The sequence below is a fragment of the Pollicipes pollicipes genome, unplaced genomic scaffold (assembly GCF_011947565.3).
Source record: "Pollicipes pollicipes isolate AB1234 unplaced genomic scaffold, Ppol_2.1 Scaffold_3625;HRSCAF=4257_pilon_pilon_pilon, whole genome shotgun sequence".
NCBI lineage: Eukaryota > Metazoa > Arthropoda > Thecostraca > Pollicipedomorpha > Pollicipedidae > Pollicipes > Pollicipes pollicipes.
Genome location: NW_023596336.1, coordinates 14,612 through 37,734, shown reverse-complemented (window position 1 = coordinate 37,734; position 23,123 = coordinate 14,612). Strand labels below are relative to the sequence as shown.

Here is a 23,123-nt window from a genome sequence, read left to right as displayed (position 1 = left end):
TCCCCCATAGACCCACCGCCCCTGGATCCCGTTGTACGCTGTACGATGAAGAGCTGTCTGGCAGATGGAGGCAAGACCTTCTCGGCTGTTTCATTCCCATGCGTAAGAGTTATTCGAGGTCAGGAAAAAACTTTCGGTGAACGTTCAAATCTACACAAGATTTCCAAGGTTAATTCGGACCTTTCCTATGCGTTCAAGTCCGGAATCCCGCTACAGTTTCTGGTGAAGAACCACACTATGTTCCATAGGGATATATATTCAAAGCTACAGCTTACGGATGAGTTTGTGATTAACAACGAGGATACCGTAACAGTGTATACACACGATCAGTGACGAAGCACCCAGAATAAACATGCAAGCCATGCGAAATAATATAGAAAATTTCGATGCAATCCAAGGCTACGTAAGTGTACAAAAAAGGCGAGCACTACCAGTTACAAGGTAAAACCGACGAAATACTTCGGACGCATGCAACAATAAAACATAAGGTACGACAGTGCTCGCAGGAACAAAATTATTCCAAGAAAAAACAGCCATCGCGCCAGACCATCGATGCACCTCTCTCATCTCGCAGCCGTCGGTTACTTATCGCCAAATCCATCATAAGCGAACAAAACGGCCACGTGACCATCTGGCTTCGAACGATGTGGGCACAACCCGCAACTAAAATAAAAAAGAAGCCCCCTGCGGCTAACGTGCAATCGGTCATTAACCTGAGTGAACAGTTCGAGCATTGGATGCGAGTAAAGAGCCTCTGTGGGTTGAATGTCTTAAACCCTGGGGCAAGAAGCTCCTTTGTACACACACGTACGCACACACCAGCTCAGTAAAATGAGAACAAGCAGCAATGCGAGATCTTCGCAACTTAGGCAGCCCGCTCGATGAATTCTGGCGGCAGTTGGCCGCCTTAAAGTGCAGTCGAGCTACACTTGCCACACCGCGGCCAGCAAAGCAGACCGGCTGCTAACCACAGGAGCTGCGTCTTCACATCGGTCACGCAGTATCACAATCGCATAAACAAACCACACCGACACCGTGCCCTTTCCAGAGAAAATATCAGCCGTGTTCCACACTTGCTATCGACTACATGGATGTCGTCAGCTCGCGTCCTTCCGCGTCATCACTGGCCTAGCTAAGTACATCGTCCCGTCTCCCGGCGCGTCCGGCGGACGAAGCTAGTGATACCACAGCCGAATGTTGCCACTTTCCGCCGGTAGATCGCGCTAGTGCCACCGTGCGCTCCGCACGGACGGAGAGCGGCCGCCGCCGGCAACGACGGCATATCACCGGGAGGCCAGCAGCAGACAGCTGAGCAGCCAGCTGACGGCACCGGCGGCCAGCTGAGCGCCGAGGGAGCGGGTGGTGGACGCCTCGGCCCGGCAGTCCCCTGTGGGTCACGGCAATGGCGTCAAGGAACACCGGTGTTAGGGCCTCCTCACAACGGTGGACTCAGGGCGCCCACCCGTCCCAAGCCAGTGAGTCACACGGGCAGAGATCGCCCAGAAAACTGAAGCCAAAAGCCATTAGCGCAGCCATAGATGGAAAGTTGGGAGAGCGGCCGATCTCTCAACGGAAAAAATATGGTGACTGGGCTGAGTTTCGCAGCCTTGGCTCGGCCTCTGCCGTGCGGCCGCTCCACATCCCGCCACTAGATGGCAGGGTAGTGCGATCAGGCAACGTGTGACACCTGACACCGTACTTGTCACGTGAACAACGTTCTCGAAAGCCGTACTTCACCGACAATAAATCAACATTAACAAATTATCAGCCAGGACCGCATGCAGGCACTTCGATACACCATCCATGTGAATAATGCTCTTCAACCCGGGAGGGAAGTTTCAGCTGTGCTCGACACCTGATCTGCACATGACAACCAAATGAAATCAATTTCGAAATCCTGAATACATAACAAATTAGAAAAGGCGCATACCTATTTAAAAAAGATTCTACTGAGCACAACGGAGACTCGCTTACCATCGCTTACCATTTCCTAAACACGAAAGTATTTATGTCACCGATGAAAAACCACACGACGGGGCATGCGGCCTAGGACCGGGTATTCCGAGACACCAGTGTCACCTTGACACCTGACCAGGGGCGCAAGCCAAAAGTTGCCACGGATGGGGAGAGATTTTATTTACAAACGGGTCTCAGACCTATTGACAGCACCTACGCACTGCAAACGGACTAGCAGGTCCCACGTATGCTCATAGGTACAGTGCCGAGCGTATCAATGAGCTGTCAAGTTGGTTTGCGCTGGTGTCTTCAAATTGTTTCAGCTGCGTACCGTACATATTCGCTTGGATTTCCGCTAATCCTGTCATCAGCCTACTAGATGTCGCCTTCCATGGTAGTGTCAATGGTAGTTAAGCCACACTAGCTTTCCTGATCACCAGATTCCGGAATTATATTCAGTAGTGCCGGGTGAAAAACTGCACTCAAACCTGACGACGGAGGGGGCCAAACACCCCTTGGCTGCGCCATTGTGCCTGATGTTACGTTCCCAGATTTGGAGAAAAGCGGACTACAATAAAACACCGGTTTTAATTTCCAGCCACCATCTTGTTCCCGTTTCGCATCAGTTTACTCCCGGAATAAAGGGAACTGGAGCCGTCAAAAATGCCCGTACGCGTCTTTTTTGTCCCTGCTGTTGTCTCGAAGCCTTGGGAGGAAAGTCGACAATACATAAACAATAAAACAGATTTACAATAGCGAACTAATCGTAGGAACAACATTGCAGAGAGCATTTCATGAAGATCCAATACATTTCAGATGACGCAGTGGGCTTAGAATATGAATTGGGACACATTCGGCAACAAAAAATCTAACACTTTGAGGTTTGGTTCAAGCGACTGCTACAATCACTCGCTTACAAGTGAATGATGGCGTTGCCACAGAGGCAGCATATGTTCGTAGTGATTCTGATGATTTGGATACCGTTCCACTATTTTCCTGGCGGCCGGAAGTGAATGCAGAGTGAACGAAAAACACTGCCATCGGGTCCGGCCGAAAGCTTACCTGGTGGAGATTCAGGCCAAGCGCGGGAGATCGTCCGCGCCCCATAGTTACGCAACACTGCAATCTGATCCGGCCGAAAGCTGGCCTGGCGGAGATTCGAGCCAGGCACAGGAGATCGTTTGCGTGGCATGGTTTATCTTCCACGCTGTACAGCTCTTAGCTGCGAATTGGCCGATTGCTGGAGCATGAATACCGGACAAGGCAGACTTTCCACTGTATAAGGCTTGGGTGACCGCACAAGACTTACCATCAATGGTCACATTGAAGGCGAGAGTGCCTTCTCGGCCGAGAGCAATGTTTCTGTAGCAGGCCCTTTGAAGTGTGGAGAAGTGGAGACCCTCGCTTGTCGCCATAGAGACGAAACAGACGCGCCTCGCCTGTGTTGCTGGCTGACCGACCAGAGATGTCACCAGGTAATGGGTGCCATTTTCCTCCCAGTTTCCATGGCAACGGTATTCTGTCATCAGAGAACACACACAGACCCGGGTAAGGAGACTCCGTAGTCCATAAAATAGAGTCGGGATGCCTTTAATTTGAGTAGTAGGAGCCTGATATTGCCATACAAGCAGAACAGTCAAAACGGGTGTACACCATTTAGCGCAAGAATGATGTGACAGTCGTTTCGGCGTTTGATACAAAATATGAGTCACACCCCAATACCGTGTTTGGTAGTTTCATGCAGATGTAACTCAGATCTAAACGTATCGCACCAAATATATGACGGATTGTAATAGTGGAAGGGGAGGGGGGTCAAGAGGCGCCGACTTCTTTTGTCATTCTGCGATTGCAAATCCAAGATCACGTGAGATTTAAGTGTCCATTACAACAGCGCCGGCTTTGGTCGACTTCACGCGCCGAAATCCCTTTTCACAATTCAGCGGACAGAACCGTTCTCCAGGAAGGCCACCTGACACCATCGGTCCCACAAACATCTCAGCACCCGCTTCAGGACATTGCAACCATCGATCGCGCCTCCAGATGTCCCCCTCACGACCATCACTGACAGGACCCGGATATTACCCACGTCAAGCCGCGGCCCGCCCCAGGCGACGCGGGTCACCACCTGCGGTCGCAGCGCATGGCGGCGCCTCACCGGTGGAGCGCGTCCCCTGACGGCACTCGGGGCGCCAGGGGACGGATATTACCCACGTCAAGCCGCGGCCCGCCCCAGGCGACGCGGGTCACCACCTGCGGTCGCGGCGCGTGGCGGCGCCTCACCGGTGGAGCGCGTCCCCTGACGGCACTCGGAGCGCAGCTGAAGCGTGTCCGAGCTGCTGCAGCCCATCACCAGCGTGCTGAACGCGTCTGAGCAGGTGTCACGCACGGCGCGGCCCTCACGCCTCACGCCGATCACGGCGTGACGGCCCAGGTACGGACACGGGTGACCCGGCAGGCCGGACGCTGTGAAGAAGGAGCGGCGGCGATGAGCGCGGGCCGGCGGGCGCGCCACCGACGACGCGGAGGCGCTCGATTTGATTATAGGGAGCTGTGAAGAGGCACCATGTTTTTCTAATGCAGGCCATTCTAACGCAGTAGACAAGACCAGAGTCAACCCCACACGACATACGGCATAGCACAGGGATGGTAGCAACTTCATACAAAGATTCGCCTCGCTTCATTTATGCCCACGCAATCAGAAGCGCATTGATTTGTCACCGTCTCAGTGCGATGTTCTACGTCTTCCACCCACGGGTCTCGCCGAGATTCCTCACGCCGCATCACGTCCTCACGCCACGTCTCACGCCCCGTCACGCCGACCCAGAAGCCCCGCCTCCGGGGAGGAGAGGACCTTCACAGCATAAAGACGCCAACAAAACACTTTTGTCTCCGTTCAACGTCGGTAATTAAATCTGCGCCGAGACAAAAGGAGGAAAGTTGGGGCTGCGCGGCCGCGTCGCCGAGGCGAGATGAAACAAACACGACGGATCCCGCTCACCCGGGTCAGACGAGCCGACAAAAACTGGGCAGGAAGCTGAAGCGGAAAAAAACCACAATCTGAGCGTTGGGGAACACCTCAGGCTCCAAACATCTAGTGCGTCCGGTTAAAGTGGACGCACGAGCAGTAGGGTGCCGACACGAGTAGTGGGGTGCGGGATACAGCCCGATGACAGGGCGGTATGCAGGACCACAACACGTATACACAATAGCGCAGGCGGGGGGCACGGGAGGCGCGTGCCCCTTCCGCCTTAATTTCCCAGATTCGGGCCCCTCGGGACCTACGATTAAGGGTCCGAAAGGCCGACCGGAGTTATATTCAGGGGCCCGGCCCGCTGGGCCAGACACTCCAACGCCAGCCGGAGGACCCTGCGCGCTGATCAGGAGCCACCTGAGTCGATTAAGGCCTATATATCAGTCAGACACCACCAATAACGCCCAGTCGGCCCCGTGTCGGCACGGGCCTGAGGGCCCACTTCGCAAGCAGGGACAGAGCCGGGGCCAGCAATGTACTTTGGTCGGGGCCTCAGCGTTTGTCAGGGCCCCACAGCGCTTGCTAGGGGCCCTGTGCACCTGATACAGGCCCCCAAATAACAGTCATAGCGCCTTTTGCGCCGATCGGGGATCCCCTGAGTCATCATGGGCCTGTATGTCGGTCAGGCACCACCAGTACCACGCAGCCGGCTCCGAGTCGGTATGGGCCTGTATGTCGGTCAGGCACCACCAGTACCACGCAGCCGGCTCCGAGTCGGTATGGGCCTGTATGTCGGTCAGGCACCACCAGTGCCTCGCAGCCGGCTCCGAGTCGGTATGGGCCTGTACTGTCGGTCAGGCACCACCAGTACCACGCAGCCGGCTCCGAGTCGGTATGGGCCTGTATGTCGGTCAGGCACCACCAGTACCACGCAGCCGGCTCCGAGTCGGTATGGGCCTGTATGTCGGTCAGGCACCACCAGTGCCTCGCAGCCGGCTCCGTGTCGGTATGGGCCTGTATGTCGGTCAGGCACCACCAGTGCCTCGCAGCCGGCTCCGAGTCGGTATGGGCCTGACGGCCCACTTCCCAAGCAACAAAACCGGGGCCAGCGATTCACACTGGTCGGGGCCCCTGTATCTGCCGGGGGTTCATAGTGCTTAGCAAAGGGTCCTGTGTTCGAAACGGGCCCCGAGTCGAGCAAGGGTAGTGTTCGATGGGGCTTGAAGAGGGGCCCGAGCGGCCTACCGCAACCGACGACCAAGGGCTCGGTTGGAAGGCATAATGGGCCGAAGGACTGGCTGGACAGTCGGCTCCGTGTCAGTCTGAGCTCTTGGGAGCCCATTTTTCAAGCAGCGACAAGGCCGGGCCCGCAATTAACATTGGTCATGGCCCCTGCAACAATGTGGGGCTTCCGTATCTGTCAGGGGCCCAGAGGCCAACGCGGTGTCCTGTGTCAACAAGAGGCCTCGAGTTGGTTTGGGGAACATTTGCTCAACAGGGATGGGCACGGGACCCCGAATGACAGTAGACTGAGTTGCTCAGGGCCCTCTAAAAATGAAAGGAAACATGAGAACCTATGATGAGTTTTCATCTTAAGAAAATGGAAGGATTCTGTCATGTCATGTCATGATGTCAGTCAGAGCCCCCAGCGCCGAACGGTGGGCCTTTCAACCCAATTCCAGCATGGGTCTGTTAAACCTAGCTGGAGTCTATGTGCAAATTATTGGGCCATCTACGGCGATTAGAGATAATGTTGCGTCATTGAGGGTTCCTGTGCCGATCCAGGGCCGACTGCGCGGGTCAGAAGCCTACCACATCAGAGAGGGGTCGAATGTGACCTGATATATCCATCTAAGAACCTCCAGGGATCCCGCCATTTCGCCAGAATGGCAATCAGAAAACACCACACAGTGGGACGATGTGACCCTTCGGCCCTTGACCGGAACAATAATGTGCCTCTAGTGTTGGCTCCCATTACTGAATACAGTGCGCCGAAATGAGTTAAAAAAAACACCCAAGGCCATCTCACGTTTGTCCAATAGTCTTCATTCTTTTGCAGAATCGACTGATGAAGCACATTACATCAAAATGTTTGAGCCTGCGCGTCCACAATTTCAGAAGCAACGACAGCCATGGTCTGGGTTGCAGTTTCGGTAAAACTGAACGGCGTTGGCCATCCGAAGTAATACCAGGAGGCGGGCAGCGTGCGCGCGAGAACGACTGTCGTGAAATAGTGGTTTCGAATGTCTTTGAAAATCCAATTGTATTTTTCAAAAATTAGAGTGGGCGTGCCTTTTTCAGAACTTCGAGGTTGTCTACCGGACAGATTAACAGCAACAGCGACACAAAAACTAGAGATTCTACCTTTACTCTTCCAGTTCCACCATCACATTCCATCAACATTTCGTGGCGCTGTAAAGGCCAATGCGGTTTCATCATCAATCTAAAAATCGCACCGGTGAAATATACGCCCGACTATCTTCTAAACGTACGACTTGGCCTACAACGTTCAAAAGTACTTCTTTCAGATGCGTCATCATTCTCGTCTAAACGTTACCTACGACTTAGTGTTAGCCACGAAACCGACGCTGTGCGGTCAACGGAGACTTCAACGCCAGCCGTCGAAGTTTCTGTTGCTCAGATTTGCGAACGCGCATGCTCAAAGCTACACTACATAATTTGTCAGCCAACAGAGACTTCAACGCCTGGCGTCGAAGCTTTGTTGCTCAGATTTGCGAGCGCGCATGCTGAAAGCTTTGTTACATGATTTGCATCACTAATAGATTCTGACCGTGTGTTGAACATTTCCAGACAAACATAGCCTGGCCATGCTCATACAAATTGTTGGCCCATTTCGATCTACAATCTACATTCACGGGGCCCTAATATCCATGCCGAACCCATACAAATTCCGACATAGCTTCGGAGCTCTATCGGTTTAAAAAGAGTTCACTAAATCATCGTAAAATAAAAAGGACCGGGGATTTAATATCATGCAACCGATAAACGCATGTCTTCTTCAGTTCATTGATTATAAAACTGACGCGGGATTTATCTCGCGGTGACTTCTGGCCTCAATACCGCTTAAAAGGAAACAAACGAGCAAATGAAAGAAAAACACGCCCGTGTTAACAAACCACATCGTACGATTTTTGGGGGCGTTTCTCTATCAGGGGTCCTTTGTACACCTTATACTCCCCCCCCCTTGCCAAGGTTCCGGCTGCGCGCCTGTGTATGCAGCGGCTACCGGTGGGTAATACACTGCTGGCCGTACATAAACTGCACGATCCACCTATCGACGCGAATCCCTTTCATCGAAAACACTGGCGCATCAGCATTTGGTCCCGAGATGTCCGACTCACGGCGTCAGTGCTCCCCTCCGCATATGCCCGATCTCTTCGTGCGGAAGGCTTGATGCGACCCAGTGAAGGGTAACATCACCGAGATCGACCAACAATGGAGCTGTCCTGGCCAGACAGCGACGCTCGCACCGCCCCGCCGCCGCACCGACGGGGGACGCAGTGGAGCGGCGCTTGCCCTCACAGTCAACGACGGCCATGGTAGAGGCGAACGAGACGCATCGCAAGGGTACCACTTTGAAACGTGTCTTACAAGTCACTTCCCTTTCCGCGACTTTGCTATTGGTCCGCCATCGCTATACACCGCTATACCTTTGTCATGGGCTGAGACACGCCTTTGTTCACTTATGTATGACCTATGCTTGTTCACTTGGGTTAACGTCAGCCGGATTCCAACGGCGTTTTACTGGATTTCCACTCAGGTTCATGAGCCACATGCGAACGGTGGCGTTCCGAAGCGCATGACTACCCACCGACAAGCGTGGTGAAGTTGTGCCGTCTCTCGTCGAAGAAGTGGCAGGCGGCGTCCGGCGAGTCGATCGGGTCGCCTGTGAACAGAACCATGTGATGATGTAATGCAAGCGTAAATACACGTGGACGGGACCTCGTAGCTGCCCAGGCGGTTCACCATCTCGTACGACAGAGGGGGACACCCCAAATCAAAGGCTTCCAGAGACGTGCCAGGCGTGACGACGCGGCCCGCGCACACTTGCAGGTAGTCAAACGCCACAAAAGCGCAGGATGACTTCCAGCAAACTGATATTGTACATCACCGCATGGGAATACCGCTAGAGGAAGTTTTGAGACCTTTCGATTTGTGCCATCACAATTGGCAAGTAATTCGACAGCAGATAAGACTAACTCATGACACTTCGAGAGCGCTGCAGACGGACGCAGAGTAACTTCGCAGAAGCTTGGCTGGGCGTCCGTCTTCGGAGATTCGCTGGCTTCCATCACTTACCCAGTTTGATCTCAACGACGTTTCCGTCCCGCCTGTACAGCAGGGCACACTGGTATTTGCTGATGCTGAAACACGACAGCCACTGTCATCGTCTATTGATACATATGCGTAAACCATTACAGACAAATTGACTCAAAACACTTGAACAGAACGGTACGATAGTCTCCAATTCGCAGCAATTTCACAAAGCCAAAGGTGTCTGTGGAAGAATTCGCTACTGTGACCGTTACAGATGAATGGTACACGCATTTTACAGACAAAAAACGCCCTCGTTTTGCCATGCCACCTTAGCTCGTTTCAACGCGTTTGCCATTTAACTTGCCGAACTCAATCTGACTTTCATCAGTCTTTTATTTGGCAAAACTTCAGTCCTTTTTGGGAAACCGCTGGGGCACGTCTAGCCTCCGTACAGCGCATCCTTTGGAGGGCCCATGCCACTGTTGACGACAGGGAAATATTTGCATCACGATGGTAACGCAACCGTTTAAAACAGTGGTGCATCTATCGCGGTGTCAATGTTGCTGTTTCTAACAATAAAATATGTGCCGCAGTTTCTTTAAGTTCCGCCTATTTTTGACAAGCTTCTGCCACACACCTCATGTAAACTGCGTGTTCGGGTGATGTCATGTAAGCCATTTTACGATAGCATGTGCAGAAACAAACCAACTCCACCGATTAGACGGTAAACACGCCCCGCGCGGGACGAGGGTGCAGTTTCGCCTCGGTGGGGAATTTATACCAAGCGGAACAATCGCCGTTTTAAAGCGATCCCCACCGCATGTGCTGTAGTAATTGGTCCTGTCACAGGATGAGCTGAGGAGGGGGATATAAGAGCGGAGCAAATTATTCAACGGCATGGGGCAGGGTATGTCACCTCCCTCTTCTCAGAATCATCAATCACGGCACCAGGGAATGTCGCCTGCAGACGACAACTGTCGTCTCAAGCCAGCATGTGCTGTCATAAGTTGAGAGGCGTGGGGATTCATTAACCGAGTGTTTATTTGGAACAGGCCAGTAACGTCTCTCGCGCACGGCCAGCGCTCTACTGAACAGCCCCCGCGTGCCTCACACCAGCAGGGGGAGTCATCCCACAGCAACGCCGCTGGGCCCTGTACCGTTTGAGGCGCCCCGCACATCCTACCGCTACGCTATCGTCGTTAATTCCGTGCGCATCCCGGGGCCGGTTAAGCCAAACGCCCCCATTCACGTCTAAACGGCGTGTCGTAATTTATGGACAGCCCTAAAGACTGTGGGCCGTCAAATTAAAAACGCTCCGTACACACAGGCAAATAGTGTCCCGCCGTGCGCGCGCCAGTTTAATTAAGACAGAAGAGGTCGGCGCGCCCGGGCCTTTTTAATAAAACTATCGCGAATCATTTGCGGCGCGGCGCGGCGCGGCGCCGGGACGTCGGCCGTCCCACGACGGTCGGGTGACCCCTTTGCCAGCCCCTCGGCGCCCGGGGAGGCTGTTGGCTGGCTTCGGAAGCCTGCCGCCAGTTGGACGCTGATTGACTCGGTCATGTGAGGATAATTGGGCTCGGTGCGGGCCGTTTGCCCCGCCCTCGGACAGGCTGCACTCTCTCGGTCGGGCAGCGGCGCAGGCGGGAGGGGAGGGGCAGGCGATGGCTGGGCGATGACGAGGACGTCTGGCGGTGCGAGCCCAGGCATGGCTGCCGCTGTGTGTGCATCGCTGGGATGCGCGCCAGCTGCCGCCGACCGGTAGGTGGTTTGCGAACGTACCAGCTGATTGGGACGATTTTTGTCTTCTCTTATGCCTGGGACCGATGCCAGCCGGACTATATTTGCGTGCGTCGCACATTGCAAATGAACGTCACCAGCAGACCAAAGTGTACGGATTTATACTCCATAAAACTACCGTTCCCATGTGCGAACTAGGTCATCAGTAAAAGTGATTTACGAACTGCACCGTGAAGATAGGTTGGCAACACCCCAGGATCAACACGACGGTCACAACGATTCGGACTCGCTCGCGTTCATCGGGTGAAGGGCACACGAGGCCGCCGCCACCGACGACGTCCTGCTGGATGTTGACCAAGCTGCAGCATGAAGACAGGGAGCCAACACCAACATCCGCGAACGGCGCCACTTGTGCAGCTTCGGGACCGGCGGGCGGCCCGCCACAGCGACTGTGTTTGACAGGCGCAGGACAGCGGCTCGCCGATCGATAATCAGCCGCTCACTATCAAATCGCCGGATCGACCTGGGCCACATGACCTGACCTGGACCTGGGCCACATGACCTGACCTGGACCTGGGCCACATGCTGTCACGGCGAGCTTCACCAGGCGATGACGTCTGCGTCCGACAGAAGCAGAGTGACGTGCAATTTATAAGGGATGCCGTCAAACCGAAAGCACAGAGTACGCATGTGTGCAAGCGTCTGCTCGCCGTCTGCCCGATCTCCTAAGACGACCCATCGTTCAGTGACCGCCACGCAAAGGAAAGGAAAACCGCCACGAAAAACCACACGTCAGTACCCTTGATCCGGGCAAACCACCGCGCAAAACCACACATCAGTTCCCTTAATCCGGGAAAACCACAACGCAAAACCGCACATCAACACCCTTGATCCGAGAAAACCGCCACGTAAAACCACATATCAATACTTTTGATCAGGGAAACCAGCACGCAAAGCCGTACATCAGTACCCTTGATCCGAGAAATATCGCGTACGATGATTATCGGGGGGAGGACAATAATGATGTTGATTTAGCGAGGGGAAGACCAATGATTCACTTAAACTAGAACCGCAATTCTGTTCCATTTGCAAAGGAAATGGGTATTCAGGCGATAAACCTACACTACCTCAGTAACTCAATATTGCAGGTTTGGAAACAAAACAAACCAGCTGTCAGAACGCAGACACATGGCATGAAACGGCAGCTGCGAGCCAAGAACAGACAGAGCCCGTGCATCTGCGCGCTACACAACTCCAACGGCTCCCTTATCGCCCGTTCCACTCGGGCGTCCTCGGTCTGACCAGCCCGGCCAGCGCGTCGCCGCGCCGAGACGGCCGTAACTAGCCGACTGGGCGGCCGCGGCCGTAACTAGCCGACTCGGCGGCGGCGGAGGGCTGGCGCGCCTAGTCATGCTATGATGGATTCGGGCCGGCCCGTATCTAGACGAGTCCAAGCGCGCCGGCCGCCACCATTACCATAATTGGCAGATGCTATCGGAGGCACCGCGGTCGGATCGGCCCGCTAGTACGGCCGGAACAAAGATACGGCCCGACCAGGGCGGGGCGGCCGTCCGAGGGGCTTCCAAACGCCTCGCGCGCGCCCATCAGTGTCACCGGCGTGCAGAAACGGCGTCAGAAAAGCCAACTCAAGTAGCGGGACGACGGACAGCGTGTTGCACGACCAGGTGACGTCATTGGGGTCGCATGTTTGACAGGATAGCGTGGCGCGAGCTTTGATGGGTCATAAATGATAACATAGCTAATGTGACTAGGTTCAGTGCGTTCTTCATTCCTGCGCAAGACTGGTTGGCTGTGAGCGGTATGAATCTGGAGCACTTCACAAGAAAGGCCGCAGACAATGCCTGAGCGGCCATCTGATGTGTGACCGGGCGTGCCCGGCCTTAGCCCCTGGCACATTGGGACCAGGGGACAGCTGACGCTCCGCTCTGACTCAGGTCTGGGTGAGTCAGGTCCACACATGGGTCTGGCTGAGTCAGGTCTGTACATAGGTCTGGGTGAGTTAGGTCCGCACACAGGTCCGGGTGGGTCGGGTCAGCACATAGGTCTGGGTGGGCCGGGTCGGCACATATGTCTGGGTGGGTCGGGTCCGCACATAGGTCCGGGTGGGTCGGATCTGCACATAGGTCCGGGTGAGTCGGATCTGCACATAGGTCTGGGTGGGTCGGATCTGCACATAAGTCCGGGTGAGTCGGATCTGCACATAGGCCCGGGTGAGTCAGGTCCGCACATGGGTCTGGCTGAGTCAGGTCTGTACATAGGTCTGGGTGAGTTAGGTCCGCACATAGGTCCGGGTGGGTCGGGTCAGCACATAGGTCCGGGTGGGTCGGGTCCGCACATAGGTCTGGGTGGGTCGGGTCAGCACATAGGTCCGGGTGGGTCGGATCTGCGCATAGGTCTGGGAAAGCTGGGCCTGCATGTCAGCACATAGGTCTGGGTGGGTTGGGTCTGCACATAGGTCTGGGTGGGTCGGGTTAGCACATAGGTCTGGGTGGGTTGGGTCTGCACATAGGTCTGGGTGGGTCGGGTCTGCACACAGGTCTGGGCGAGTTGGGTGTGCACGTAGGTCTGGGTGGGTCGGGTCAGCGCACAGGCCTGGGTGGGTTGGGTCTGCACATGCTCCAAGTTCGGCCAGCCAGTGTGGCAAGCACGCAAGCGAACGGACACGAGCCGCGAGCGGCCCGCAGCATGCTCACCAGTCCCGGCTGCGGTGAAAGACAAGCTTGACGACCCGATCCGTCTCGTGCACCACGCGGCTGCACACCAGTTTGGTCGTCTCGTTCCTCGGCCCCGCAGACGACGAACTGGAAAGCGCGGTGCGAGTCATACCTGCCACTCTTGTCCAGACAAACCAAATCACACGTATCGCCAAGCCGAGGGTGAGTCCCTGCCTTTCGTCGCCCACAAACGCATCACCTAAATCAGGAGCAAACAAAAACAGGGCGGTTGATCGAACGACCAAAGAATGACACCCATGGCTCTAGTCCAGCTAATGGTCCTGCAGCAGAAGCACCATAACGGCTCCCATAGAAGTACGCGCCGAGACGCAAGTGGGTAATTTATAGCTGTACAATCGTAATCGGCCAATGTAATCGGGCCGGCCAAGACATGGGCTGAATAATTCAGTGCGTCAGAATGAAAAGACACCAGCAGCATGCGTCAGCAAGACCTATGCGTTATGCATGCTTCAAACAATTACACACAGGGGGTAAATAAACATCCATATTCAAGGTGCATCGCTAAACCTACTAAGCCACGAGGGTGCAATTTGCATTCCACATTTGTTGGCTCGACAATCATACTTCTGAGAAATTGTGACATCGAAATGGGTCTATTGATCGGCATTGTCTCAAAAGACTGGGGTAAATTGCCTCGACTGTCGACCTGGGCCATAAGCGGCTGGGCCACAGCATGGAATTGCACCGGGGCTGCGCGCTGCCGCATAGTACCTGGCGCGGTGGTGTTCCTTGCCACTTCAAAACACAACATAGCGATCTGACCAACACCATGCATACTACCAATCAACTGTGGGTGACCTTACAGCACCTGCATAGTTCGTAGTGATGAATGTCACCATCCGCAATACGTCTTTTGCGGTGGAACTAAAAAAGCATCCGACGACGAGACTCGAACCCACGATCCCTCGGTCGTGAGATTCCCTTCATCATTGCCTGAGTCACGACGTCATTCATCTTCTCATCAGCCACAAACAGAGCAGTGCTAGCTCGTAGATGACTCACCGGGCAAAGTCGGTGACTTTCACGGAGTGGTTTTTGTGGAAGATATGGTAGCGCTGCGACCAATCCATGCTGTGCCACTCGTGGTGCGCGACGAACCAGTCTGGCAGCCTGCACTTCGCCGTGCTGTGCTTATCTGAAACACCGTCTCAGGCCGGTGATGTCGCAGTTCTCTGAACAGGGCCAATCTGCAGAGACCACACTGCCACGACACACGTCATGCGCCGCTTTATCATATTCATTTGCTTGTTTAGGTCTGAGTGGCTTTGGCTATCTCGATCCCATGCCGTTCACAGACCGTCGTAATGTACACTAACTGGTCATATCGAACGCTATCCGAGCGCTGTGGTCAAACAAAGACGGAGGCAGACGGGTGACAAATGGGCGGAGTATTTCCTGAGCCCAGCGACGGCTCATAAGACCGATATTTGGACATATGCGGGGATGGCGAGCCGCTTCGAAGGCCGGCTTCCAAAGCGCATAACCAAGTCAAGTGGCAAAACAATGTATGACAACTTCAAGAATCTTGTGTGACTGCTGTCAACTAACTGAATCGCATTCTACGCATATGTATGACGAAGTAAACTTCCCTCTCTCAACGCGTCCAGAACACACACACACACACACACACACACACACACACACACACACACACACACACACACACACACACACACACACACACCACACACACACACACACACACACACACACACACACACACACACACACACACACACACACACACACACCACACACACACACACACACACACACACCACACACACACACACACACACACACACACACACACACACACACACACACACACACACACACACACACACACACACACACACACACACACACACACACACACACACACACACACACACACACACACACACACACACACACACACACACACACACACACACACACACACACACACACACACACCACACACACACACACACACACACACACACACACACACACACACACACACACACACACACACACACACACACACACACACACACACACACACACACACACACACACACACACACACACACACACACACACACACACACACACACACACACACACACACACACACACACACACACACACACACACACACACACACACACCACACACACACACACACACACACACACACACACACACACACGCACGCACGCACGTACGCACGCACGCACGCACGCACGCACGCACGCACGCACGCACGCACGCACGCACGCCGGCCGGCTCCGCAGCGTGCCAGCGCTCCGACCCGCACTCACCGTCGTACAGGTTCATGACCTTGTGGCCGTCGTGCACAGACTGCAGGCCCTGGCAGGTCGAGTCGCCGGACTGCACCACGTGATAACCTCGCTGGTTGTGGCCGTGGTCGAACCGCTGATAGATGAAGCAGCGGTACCTGGCCGGAGCACAGCAGTCACCGTCAGGCAGCGGGTGCCAGCGGATGTGAACGATGGCAACATCTAGGGCAGCACGGCTAATGGTTTCCCCGATCGGCCACAACTGTCAGAATGTGCAGCCGAGCAACAGCTGCGGCACATAACGCATTGTATCATGCCTTACAGCAGAGCGTGCTCTACAAACTGTCGTACAGACAACCAAATGCCAATAATGCATAACGGACCAAAGGCACCACCACATTCTGGCATCAACCTGTTCATATTCGGCGTAAGGTAGCAAGAAAACGCCTATACACTGTTATAAACCGACCTGGGCTATCCCCAAAACCCTTAAGGTGCTTATATCATGTAAAATCACCTTTCCAAATCCCCTCTCACCGTTTTGTCTGATCACATGACAGATGCCAACAGTTAGAAACAACGCCACACCCCGCCTAATATACGCCTGAAAACATCTCACAACAGAAGCGTGTGTGTACTTAGCCTTCATCAAAAGCGGAGCCTCGATGCCAAGACGTGCGTCTCGGTAATACCCCATCCAAAGACTTTCAGACAAGACCTGACGTCCAGACCCCGTAAATGCACAACATTACCATACATCCTAATCAACCAGAACTTCACACGATCAATCTTCAGGCCGGGGCGCTCCGCACGCCCACCACCATCCCACCACGAGGGTCTGCCCCCGTTGCCTGTCCCACCACAAGGTTCCGCCCCCGCTGTCTGCCACAAGGGTCACAAGGGTCGGCGCCCGTCGGCTGCCCGCCAACCTGTCAGCGTCCGTCTTGGTCTTGACGCTGTCGAGCCGGCCGAACATGAAGTGGGTGTCGTGGTTGCGCCAGGTGGCCAGGCAGGTGAGTTGCTCGGAGAGTCGCTCGGCGCCGGCCACGTCCGGGCACGCCTGATGACGCAGCACCAGTCGCCAGGGCGCCGCGCAGGACGCCACGCGCGAGATGGGCGCGTCGCACACCTTGTCCGAGCGCTTGTAGTCGAACGTGAACGGGCCGCGGAAGGGACAGGGCACCGGCTGCGGTCGCGCGCGCACCATGGTATGCAGCGGCTCGTCGCCGCCGATGGCGCGGCAGACCTGGCGCAGCGACGGCCGGTCCCGGCAGAACCGCGCTGCAGAGGAGCAACAGCGGCATCAGCGGTGTCAGCCGGGCTGCTGGCGAGCCGCGGCGGGGCAGGACGCGTGGCGTAGGCGTAATGGAGTTTTGGTGCTTGAACGAGGTAACGCAGAGACGGGGTGAAGTAACGCAGGCGGTGGCTGAAGAGCATTGTGGGACATTCAAGATGTCACGAAAGGAAGGCTGGCTGACAGAGGCGTAATTAAAGGCATGAGCAGAGCCCGCTTATATAACCGCTGGCTTTCAGAACACGGCAGATACCGTCAGCACACGCGGTGTCGCCCACCGGAGCTGCACAAGCGAGCCAGCGCCGACTAAACGCATCATGATTTAAGTGTGAGCGGACGTACCGTTTTATTTATGCACCACCATTTCCCGAACGCATTATGACGGCAAATGGAGGTACAACGGAGCGGGGGCATACCATCAAATTAAAATGATGGAAAGACCACTTCTTGAAATGGACTCGCGGCGCAAAGTGACTGCCACAAACGGTCTAACATCAGACAAAGGAGTGACGCTAAAGTCCACTGCGCTGTCAGGCGCCTACTTCACGGACGACTGAACTCGCCGACCCACGATCGTGCATATTGTACTAATACGCCATGTTTTGGACCCGATAACTTCGCCGTGAACGAACATGCTCCGACTTCCGGCAATACCACTTCAAAGCAGGAAAACGACGATAAATTTCACGACCGGTATGGATGAAAAGCTTATCTGTGTGTGTTGAGTCAGCACTCTGCCCTCAAGCCAGCCCAGAGCACGCATCACCGGCATCAGACGGAGAAAATGTCCGGCGACGTCACGTCAGATCACACCTCCTCCACGCCAATCAGACCAGATCAAGTCAGGTCGCGGAAGCGGGGCCAGGACCCGGGCGCAGCCGGGACAACACCCCGCCCGCGCGTGCTCGCCGGTCGCCAGCCCAGACCCGGCGGCGTTTTTCCGCGGTGACGTGGTTGCGTGACGGGAGCCGCACGCCGCCGGCGGCGGTAAACAGGTGCGTGCGCGGGCGGGGGTCGATAGCAGAGGCCCGGCCGCCGACTCTGACGCCTGTCGGTCAGCGGCGCCACGCGATCCCCTCTTCGCGCCCAGACGGACTCACTGCGGCGGCCAGAACTGGCTGTACACCGTGGCGGTGCAAAGCGGTTCACTGTGGGGGCCCGAACTGCCTCACATCAGCGGTCCGAGGTGGTTCGCTGCAGGGGCCCGAACTGCTTCACATCGGCGGCCCGAGGTGGTTCACTGCGGGGGCCCGAACTGACTCACTGCGGAGGCGCGAGGTGGTTCACTGCAGGGGCCCGAACTGGCTCACATTGGCGGCCCAAACCGGTTGCCTGCGGCCTGCGCCGGCGGCGGTGACAATAGTCCGGCATGGTGACGGGGTGACGCGGGACTGGCCAGGCGTCACGACCCCTTCCCGGTGGTCTTGGGGCGTCACGCCCCTCCCCGATGATCCTGAGGTATCACTCCCCTCCCCGGTGATCCCGAGCATCACCCCCGGTGGACCGGCCAGGTGTCACGCCGATGGTCTTGACATATCTGTCGGGAATCGGTGGGTGTCGGTGAATCGGCGCGATGTGTTGGATGGTCGCATGGTGCGATGTGCGATGACTAGTGACGTATGCGATGTGCGATGAGCAGTGACGTATGTGATATGCGATGGGCAATGACGTATGCGATGTGCCATGGGCAGTGATATATGCGATGTGTGATGGGCAGTGACGTTTGCGATGTGCGATGGGCAGTGATGTAAATATCGCCAAAATATGTGAGAGGTGGGGCAAAATATGCGCGGCGGGAAGATTCAAATACATTTCATGCCATTTAAGGCGCTTTTGAAGTGCCCGATTTAAAGCGCTCGCTTCGTGTCTCCTCTATCCCATTCAACGCCACTGCACTGGTCTTTCAGACACACCATTTGTTCGGAGCCCTATGCGGAAAATGTGCGTGCATAATACCCGAGGAGTGAATAAATACATCTAAATGGCATACCATCAGGAAGACACACGCCTTTTATGGCCTAAGGTGTAAAGGAGGTGCGTCTAATATCAAACAATTCGCCTGCTTGTGATCTGCATCTTACGACCACGTCAGTTATCGGGCATTGCCTGTGTGCGACCCATAAGCAAAATGCAGAGCAATAAATACCTTGAAGAACGTTGATAAATATCTTTTCAGATGGTGTGTGCTCAACTACCACAGCTTATTAGAACCCATGCGACTCCCAAACTCACAGTGCAAAGCGTTCATTCAATTACAGAATCACAGCTTCAGGAAAAGTGATCCGACTTACACTCCTTAAACTCGATGATGTTGCTGTGCCGTTGGAAAACCACGACGCAGATGTAGCACTTCCTTCTGAAACACGAGAACATCGCTATAAAATGTTTTGCAGCAAGCTGAAAGAGCAAGAGAGGAGCGGGCGAGCGGTGGTTATGTCGCTGCAGGTAAGCGAGGCCGCACAAACGTGTTTCTGTGATGGCTACTGAAACATGCCTTTACCTTGAGCAGGCCATTTTGGGTTTCCACACAAAAATTGTGAAGACCAGGAGGAAGCCAATACCAGTTCCAATATTGAACGACTGAAAGGGAATCTGACCCCATTTATTCGGCGCTTTCCATGAAAACAAAGGATGTTGATCGTAGATCAAAGGAAAACCAACATCACACATGGATGTGCCACAGAAAGACATCTAAACGCTTTTCAGTTCACATCGATTCACACTGAGGCTGCAAATTGAGCCATTTTCAGTAGGGTACTGAAAGTTGAGAAACGTGCCAGTAATGGTATGCTCATAATGATGCAAAAAGTGAGCCACCAACTATACAGACATGTTTCGTCAACGTCACTTCATCAATGCTGTCATCTTGTTTAAAACAAACATACCCCAGTGAATTCATGTTCACGATATTATTGAATTTCTTTTGGCATCTTGTTTTACTTACGTTGCTACCACGTTTCCTTCCTTATTGCGAGCATAACGTTACAAACACATTCTTTCACTGATCCATTTATGTTCAGCGTCGCACTTCGCCACACTCTATGCAGTACAATTTCATGAAAAACAAAAGATATCTCACAGTTGCGAGCTTTTTGTAACGTTCAGCTTGGAAGAGAACGGGCGGGTCAAGCGTGCAGATGCGCTTCCGCATTCCTGTCCGGAAGATGCCCATCATACCAACCACACAGAAAGTTTCGAGGGAAAGCCATAATAATTTTGCAGTAAACTGATCTTTCAATACCATGCTCTACGCTGGAACCCTTGCATATGAAATCCTGCACGGCAGACTGCAAATGACATTAAGCCTCGCGATGCCGCCCAGACTACAGACAGACTTGTCAGGACCTAAAGTCCTCCTGACCACTGCGGCCCAACATGGCCGCCCCCAAGGCGGATGTTCGGCCGCCGCAGCTGCCGACAACCCCACTGTTCCATTATATGGCCGGGGAGCGCAGATTTGATCCGAGGACCCGCCGAAGCCTGATTAATGATCGGCGGCGTCACGTGTCCGGCACCTGAGCGCGCGCTGAAGCGGGGCAATCCGGCCGGCTGCACCAGCGCCGACGGCCCCGGATTAATGGTCCGTGGACTGTTTACTGGCCGCGGGTATTTTTGTGCGGGAGGCGGCGGGGCGGCAGTGGCCGACGCCGCGGACGAGTCGGGCGTGAATGTCTGAGGTCATTAATTCTGCCGCGGGATGCCGGCGGGTGGTGTCAATTTGAGCCGCTTTGTCCGTCGGCGGCTCCCGCTCCGTGCCGCGTGCATTCAGAGGCACCCCGCGCCGACGCCGGCCGCGGCCGCGCCGTCGTTCGCACGCTCTGTCAACCGGCGGAGGTGATGCGCTCTGCGGCCTGAGGAGGGGCCGAACGCGCCCGGACGCTGGACTGAGGCGGAGCGGCCGGCGCAAGCAGTGCCAGAGGCACGGCGCTACCTTTTGAAAACGCGTGAGGTGGCTATATTTTGAAACATGGGCAGGGAAGGAGGATCCCCGAAGGCATTATTCACGTGAGGAATGCAGCTTTCACCGGATGGTACTCAAGGGAAGCAACCGAACCTTATTTTGCGGGCCAGTGGCTCGCGTAAGCAAATTCCACAATTTATGGGCGACATCGATATCAACAAAGGAGTGGAGGGTACGTAAACAACTGGTTGTGCAAAAGTTCATTGCTTTCAAATTGTGGGCTGGAGACGAACGATTAAAAATATGGGGCGACGGCCTCCAGGAAAGTTCGACCACCTCCCACAGGGAACTCACCCTGCTCGTTCCTTCTCGATGAGGAGCTTGATGCCCTGCCTCTCAAGACATCGCCCCTTGGAGCCCAGCACGTCCTCGGTGATGTTGAAGACTGACTCCTTCCAGTACCACTGGCCCAGCCACGATTCCGGGAATCGACACGGCTCATCTGGCGAAGGAAGAGGCGAGAAACGCTGTCAGGTGATGTCGAAACGACGGACGCCGCCCTGCGCAAAGGTCAAGGCTCGATTCTGATTCTGTGTCGCGGGCGTCACTCGTCACAACTCGTCAGCTGGTGAACCAGAGACGAAACACCAAGGTCGCAACGTTGGATAATTTAGAAACTAATTGTATATATATACATTTTGAATGATACAAAGAACCGCCTCCAGCCGTAAGGAATAACGGCAAGGAGGGTGTGGCGGGCCGATCTCGCTGCTCGTTTCTGCTTGGAGTTCTTGGGCACCGCACAACCGAGGTGTCCAACCAATAACCACACGCACTGACGCATAAGCACGCTTATATCTGACGCTCTGTGAAAAACTTGGCGTGGTAGGCTGTGGCTGAGAAAAGCCGCAATGTAGCACTCAGGACGACGCGTGGTGTTACTTGCCGCAAGCGTTTCCACCAGCAAGCTGAAATAATTACTGACAATCCACTTTGACTTGGCGTTTCTACGGAGCCATACTGCGCTTAGACTATACCCATAACGTCCCCCAACACTGCCATAACCATTCGCAGTCTGCGATCAGGTCTCCTGCCGATCCAGCCCAGTTTTGATAGTCGCCGATGGGCACGGGACTATAGAGATTACTGCATCGATTTAGGATGCGCCGGGTAAATTGCCATCGATTGAAGCTGGCGCGCTGAGCCCACCGGCACGTGGCGCCCAAACACAGCGCTTACCGCCGACAGCCCGAGTACGTAAAGTTCGTAATCGCTGATGGCACATAGTCGATATACGGCCGGACGCTGCCGAACGGCTGGATCGATCCAAGTGGGCTCAAGTCGTCCATAATTCAACTCGGCCGGCAGGGATGCCGGGCTATTGTGGTGGCGGGTCGTCCCTGGAGGAGCGCCGCCCCGGCGCTCGCCGCCGACCTCCGGGCAACCTGTTGCCGCCGGGCGCGCGGCAAAAGACCGCCATCCGGGCATCGACCGGCTAATCGCTGCCGTCGTCTCGCCGGCCGCGCGGCGCCGTGTCAATAGCGCGTCCGACGGCCAACCGGCAGAGCTGGGCAACGAGTTAACTGGAGCGACGGACGCAGCGGGAGCGCTGGCGGAACAGACAAGCCGGTGGGGCGAACAGACACACTGGCGGAGCGAACAAACTGGCGGAACGGACGACAGCGACGGCGCCGTCGTCCTGGCGGCACGGGTGAACCACTGGAACTGGTGGAACGAGCCAACTGGCGCCGAGTGAACCGACAGAACTGGTGGAGCCGACAGTTTGGCGGAGCGCTCCCGTGACCCTCCCGGCGCGGCGCGGATCGCATGAGCGAATCGAAGGCCCGGGCGGATACACGGACGCACGATCGCGCGCACGCCGCCACGTGTCGCCGCCGCGCAGATCGCCGCTCGGCACGTGGCGGACGCGGCACGGGAC

At 55.2% G+C, this 23,123-nt stretch overlaps 1 protein-coding gene across 1 annotated transcript; it reads right to left on the bottom strand.

Annotated features, from left to right (window-relative positions):
* Window positions 1–240: 240 nt before the first annotated feature.
* On the bottom strand, window positions 241–22,651 carry LOC119092900 (uncharacterized). Its single transcript, XM_037215800.1, has 11 exons — window positions 21,539–22,651; window positions 19,575–19,639; window positions 16,919–17,270; window positions 16,011–16,147; window positions 14,704–14,836; window positions 13,660–13,767; window positions 9,248–9,312; window positions 8,760–8,834; window positions 4,237–4,419; window positions 3,266–3,475; window positions 241–1,387 (listed from the first exon to the last, which is right to left on the bottom strand). The coding sequence occupies exons 3-11, from the start codon at window positions 17,194–17,196 to the stop codon at window positions 1,284–1,286; spliced, it is 1,293 nt and encodes a 430-aa protein (XP_037071695.1). The 5' UTR covers window positions 17,197–17,270; window positions 19,575–19,639; window positions 21,539–22,651; the 3' UTR covers window positions 241–1,283.
* Between the last annotated feature and the right edge of the window lie 472 nt (window positions 22,652–23,123).